Source organism: Capsicum annuum, chromosome 10 (assembly GCF_002878395.1).
Source record: "Capsicum annuum cultivar UCD-10X-F1 chromosome 10, UCD10Xv1.1, whole genome shotgun sequence".
NCBI classification, from domain to species: Eukaryota; Viridiplantae; Streptophyta; class Magnoliopsida; order Solanales; family Solanaceae; genus Capsicum; species Capsicum annuum.
Genome location: NC_061120.1, coordinates 193,021,127 through 193,027,484, shown reverse-complemented (window position 1 = coordinate 193,027,484; position 6,358 = coordinate 193,021,127). Strand labels below are relative to the sequence as shown.

The 6,358-nt window shown below is 33.4% G+C and overlaps 1 protein-coding gene across 1 annotated transcript; it reads right to left on the bottom strand.

The window, feature by feature from the left end:
- Positions 1-420: 420 nt before the first annotated feature.
- On the bottom strand, positions 421-2,791 carry LOC107843467 (L-type lectin-domain containing receptor kinase S.4). Its single transcript, XM_016687774.2, has one exon. It carries the CDS (start codon positions 2,620-2,622, stop codon positions 559-561), a length of 2,064 nt encoding a protein of 687 aa, XP_016543260.1. The 5' UTR covers positions 2,623-2,791; the 3' UTR covers positions 421-558.
- Positions 2,792-6,358: the final 3,567 nt, after the last annotated feature.

The following is a 6,358-nucleotide window of genomic DNA, read 5'->3' as shown; positions in this document are numbered from 1 at the left end:
CTTTTGCTGATAATTTTGCCTTTATCATTACTTCATTAGACTAGTGTGAAATAGTTTTGATGATGGCTGATTCTAGAACCATATTTTTCATGTTTGTTGACCACAAAGTTTGGCTAAATTTCCTATAATTTTCAGTGTTTGTTGACCACAAAGTTTGGTTAAGTTTTCTTATAATATACAAGGCTGGAATTTTCAACTCGCTTCCTTGAAGAATTACACTAAATATTTTATTGATATATAGCTGATGTTGACAATTAACTTAATTATTAGTGTGTTTACTTCTTTATATTTTGTTTCCTCGTAGTGAAAATCCTGGCTCCGTCATTGATGATACACACAAGGAAAAAAACTTTGGAACATCCACATTTGTTCATACTTACATCAATCTTTAGCGTTTGTTAAACTACAGAAAACTTAAAATTATGCAATTTAGTGTTCATAGACTAGAATTGGTACAGAGGAGGTAGCACAAAGAAAATGTAAATACCATGTACATTAGAGTTCATCAGGAAATGTTCCTGGAAAAATATTGAGAGCTTTGTAAATGCTAATTACACATCAGTATCTAGGTATTTCACCACTGTATAAAAGTGGAAGTGGTGAAGTAGAAAAAGAGACATAAGTACTGCTATTTTCATCTCCATTAGACAAACATGTAAACGAACTTGACTTGAAGATATTAGTCGATCCTAAAGAGTTCCAATGTTCACTTTCATCGAATCCAAATCCTTCAAAGTCATCAGAATCATGGGCTGTTAGAGCCTCAGGCATCCCGATTTCACCTTCCAAGTATCTTACGACTTGCCTAATGCTTGGTCGCGCCAATGGCTTGTTATTTGAGCACATTAGTCCCAATTTTAGCACCATCAAAACCTCGCTCTTATTGAATTCGCCTTTCATTCTATAGTCCACAACGTCAATAATTTTCCCTTCTCTCCATTTATCCCATACTAAATCCATCAGAACAAACTCCTCCGGTCCTGCTTTGTGTTCAATTGGCCTACGTCCACAAACCACCTCGAGTAACAAAGCACCAAAGGCAAACACATCAGTCTTTGTAGTGGCTCGTCCTGTTCTTGGTAATTCTGGTGCAAGGTACCCCAATGTACCTACCACTTTAGTCGTGGAAGGATTAGACCCGTGCTCATACAATCTTGCTAGTCCAAAATCCCCAAGCTTACCATTTAATTCACCATCTAGTAGCACATTACTAGCCTTAATGTCTCGATGTACCACGACTTGTTCATAGCCTTCATGTAAGTAAAGTAAACCAGAAGCAACCCCTTTGATGATCTTGAACCTTTGTTCCCATGTCAATACCATTTTTGGCTGATCAAACAAGAAGTTATCCAAGCTTCCATTAGGCATAAATTCATACACAAGCAACAAATCACCACGACGTCTGCACCATCCAAACAATTGAACCAAATTCCTATGACGGAGTCTCCCAATGCTAGCAATTTCAGATACAAATTCCCTTAACCCTTGTTTAGATTCATGGGAAATACGTTTCACAGCGATTTGTGCTTTTGAATTTCTCAAAACACCCTTGTAAACTTTGCCAAATCCACCACGCCCAAGTAGTTCACTCTCCTTAAAACCTCTAGTAGCTTTCTTGAGTTCTTGATAAGAATATCTATGAGGACCAATCTCAAGCTCCCAAGGCTCAATCACATCAGCATTCTTGAACATCCAGACTAGATAAACCGCAACCAGTATCAAGCTCAACGCTAAAACAACTGATATAACCGAGATGACTATAATTAGGCCAGTGTGCTTCTTCTTAGGTCCAGGAAGTGAAGGCAAAGAATCCAAGTCAAGAAATTTGGATTCTCCATTCAACTTAAAACTCCAACCTAGAACATAATGTGAACTAGCAAGCAAACCAGTAGAAGCAGCGAAGCCAACATACATATTCTCTTTGAAAATAAGCGAAAGGTCTAAATGATAGGATAAAAGTGGAACCTTGGGCTTTGATGAAGTTGGTGAAAGAGTGACATTAACTAATCTTGTAACAGAATCATATTCTACCCAAGCAAGAATAACTTTCCCACTTTTGAGATTCAAATCTTGTTTCACTGACTGATCATCATTGAAGTAGGCAGCTGCAGCAGACTTATTGGACGCTAAGCTGTTAATATTAACACCAACATGGTTATCATTAATGTCACCAAACTCAAAATCTCGTACCGTGTCGAATTCAACAGCAAAAATATGGTTAGAGTAGTTACCAATATCACTTGCATTAAGCAGGCCTAAGTACTGACTTGGAAGAGCTGTACTAAAGTCTTTAGAAGGAGAAATCGTGAACGCTAGGCCATGGCCCCCGAGTTTTGGATACTCGGGGACTATGGCCAACGCGAAACACGTTGAGAAAGAGAAAGCAGTGGAATCACTTGAGTTCTTGAAATGGAAAGGTGAAGAATAAAAAGCATGTCCCATTAGTCTACTTGTGTCATTAGTTAGCTGAATATAGCCATTTTGGCCTATTTTTGCTACTCCACTCAATGTTAGGCTGTTGTTTGGTTCATTGAATCTTGTATAGATGAATTCATCAAGCTCACATGAAGCAAGAATTGACAAGGAAACAATAAGGCAGAAAAATGTGAAAAAATTGAACATTTTGTATAAGAATTGCTACAAGATTTTCAGATCAGATTTCAAGATTTTGTTATGGGCAGTGAGATTTTCATTTTTGTTATGTAATGGGCACATGGAGTTGACAGGAAAGTTAGAAAAAAAAAAGGGTGATATTTATTGTTGCATAAGCATTGTGTTTGGTCTAAACTGGTATATAGAGTTTCTTTTTATTTATAGCAAGTATAGTAGTAGTTTGTTATGATATCTGACGCATTGAACCACTAGTTCATTATCACTATCCTTGACCAAAAGAAAGAAGCTATTAGGGGCTGTTTGGCTAGTGGGATAGGGGGGATCGGATAACAGTCCCGAAACAAAATGCAACATTATTTTATTTCGTATTTAGTTGGTGGAATAAGGAATTACAACCTCATGGAATGTACTAAAATGATCGAATTAGCTATCTTATATAGAAGGTGGAATAACTAATCTCATGAAATATTCTCATCTATCACATTCAGTATATCGAACGATTAAGCTACAAAAGTCTATTAAATAGGTGGAACAAGGAATTACAAAAGTCGATTAAACTACTTTCGTAACATAACACGATTACTCAACTTTGCCCAAGTATTGCTAAGCATGTTATTTTATAACCAACAAGCATCTATTTTAGCTTAACTCTCATATAAAATGTCTATCATTTCCTCTAATAATGGCAAAATGAATTCATAGTCCTTTCATATTTAAACGAGTTAGATGAGTGATGTTTTAGATGAATAAAACGTGGGCCTCAACTCATATTTAACCCATCCGAATACGAATTAAGTGCCAAGGCTAATCCAAATTTAAGCTCTATGGGATTAAAATTAATTGTATTATTATAGTTGTGGTTTTATATATCTAAAAATTACATATATACATAAAATAACTTTACCTTATTACATAAAATCCCATATTGGAAAAGAAATTACAAAAATCCCAAAGTAATTACTTAAATCCCTTAAATTCACTCTGTCTCTCTCATTCTCGTCATACATATCAAAATATCATATTTTGCTCCTATTTTAGTGCATTGATTTTTGCTCCATATAAATGTGCTCCTTTATTTATGCCTACAATCACGCTAATATAATATTAATACTCTCTCACCCCCCTCCTATTTGCGTCACTTTTATAATTGAAATTGAAGATGTACACTTTCAATTCACGTAATAAAGGAAATTGAATCATTCTTTTTCCTTATTATCGTGTAGCAAATGTAATGTTACAATAACAGTAATTTTTTCTTAAAATTATTATAATCTTGTAGATAATTAATGTATAAGGTGAATATTTTATATGTATAGTGTGATATTATACATTTTGGAAGATTATATTGTAAATTTCTATGGCCCACATAATTAATTTATTTATTGGTTTAATAATAACTGAATAAGTTAAATCCTTAATCTATATGGAAAGTTACCTAGTAGGATAATTACTGACTCCTAGTAGGATTGTATCCACAATTACTGACTCCTAGTAGAATAATGATTGTATCCACCAATCCCGTTGATGGAACGTGAAAACATAACTGACTATTCCCTATTATAAAAGGGGTCCTCTCTCTACCAAAAGAAGAATAAGCTCCATCACAATTATTCTGAAAGTAAGTTAAAGAGAGAGAAACAATTCAGTGCTTCTGCTATTACGCTTTTGCTTCCGCTAAAACCATGAAGAATTCAGGTAAGTAATTCTTTATTGAATTACTGTTATTATGTGTATGTGAAAATCATCCAGTTCAACGTTCCTGAATAATACAAATGATTATGGATATGATTGTTTATGTATGAGATTGTTTAAAGTTTATATAATCCGTTTTATGCTTACATGTGATATCAGAGACTGGTTTTTGAAATAAGTGATTTTCCATTAAAATTAATGTTTCTCCATATCTTGTGAATTTTAATTATGTTTGTTAGAAATTTCACAATTATTGAATAACGAAATTTGAAATATTGATATTATTATAATTTATTCTTATTAAAATAACATGAGTTTAATCTTTGTTATTTTAAATATTAAAGAAACAACTCTTTGTTGTTAGAACGTTGTAGTATGCAATAATAAAATTTATTGTTTCTTAATATATCTTGGAATCATAAATGTAAGATTCGTTAATCACCAAAGTGGTCGAATCTTTATGAAATTAATTCCAAAATAAAGGTTAAAGTTTAAATTAATTACCCATTAATCTTGATGCTTATAATTGATCTAATAATTATGGTAAATTAAATTTTTGGTCTTAAGACATTTGTGAATCACTCAAAGGTTGATTGTTTGTTCGTATGACCAATAAATATTAAAGATATAATTTTGATGTATCGTTAGTTTTATTTATTTATTTATCCAAAGAAGATAAATATTATTAATTGATGCATTAAATATTATCGTTTTGTGTTAAATATATTTTAAGCATCATTATGTTTAAAGTTGTATTTTGATATTTCACCCAAAGGAGAACATCAATATACATTTAAGTAAGTTATTTCTGAATTTGATAATGTGTTTAAACTCGTAACTCAAAGTATTAACAAATGGGTATGTTCTATTTCAGCACTTGCTCTTCATTCGCACTCTGCCTCTGTTACGACTTTTAATGGACTTAACTTTTTAGATTGGTGCGAATAGATCAAATTTCATCTTGGGGTTTTAGATCTTGATGTTGCATTTTACTCTGAAAAGCCAACTGCTATTACTGAAGCTAGCAGTGATGAAGAAAAGTCCTATTATAAGCACTGGGATCAGTCTAATAGATTAGGCCTAATGTTCATGCGAATGAATATTGCGGGCAATATTAAGACTACTTTTCCCAAAACTGAAAGCGCAAAAAGACTTCTGAAACTTGTGGAAGAGTCTTCCCAAACTGCTGATAAGTCTCTTGCTGAGACACTAATGAGTACTTTGACCACCATGAAGTTTGATGGTTCAGGTACTATGCATGAGCATGTCATTGAAATGACAAATAGAGCAGCAAGACTTGAGTCATTGGGAATGGAAGTGGAATAGAATTTCCTTATGCAGTTCATTATCAACTCATTATCGTCTGAGTATTGTCCTTTCCAAATGAACTACAACACCATGAAAGACAAATGAAACGTGCATGAATTGCATGGTATGTTAGTTCAAGAGGAAACGAGGCTAAAGAATCAAGGAACCCACTCCATTAATTATGTAAATCATCAAAGAGATGAAAAGAAAGGAAAGAAGCATGGTAAGGGACAACAGAAGCAGCTTAATGTTAATCAGTCCTCATTTCAAGTACATAAGAAAGGAAACAAGAATGGAATGTGTCATTTTTGTGGAAAATCTGGACACTTTCAGAAAGATTGCCTGAAACGTAAGGCATGGTTTGAGAAGAAAGGGATTCCTTACAATCCAAACCATAAACAAGAATGAAAGATTTGTTTACACGGGGAATAGAGTGAAGGCTCCAGTTGAAGCTATCAGGACTTATCGTCTGATTCTCGATTCTGGGCGTCACTTAGATTTAGTTGAAACTTATTATGTTCCTTCTCTTTCGAGAAATTTAGTTTTATTGTCTAAGTTGGATAAGACTGGATATTCCTTTAATTTTGGTAATGGATGTTTTAGTTTATTTAAGAATAATTATCTCATCGGTACTGATACTCTTTGTGATAATTTATACAAATTGAATCTTAATAATCTGTTTGCCGAAACACTCCTAACTCTGTATCATAATGTTGAAACCAAACGAAGTTTCATGAATGAACAA

Excerpts from the sequence above, each read along its gene's own strand:
- LOC107843467 (XM_016687774.2), bottom strand. The coding sequence starts at position 2,622 with ATGTTCAATTTTTTCACATTTTTCTGCCTTATTGTTTCCTTGTCAATT.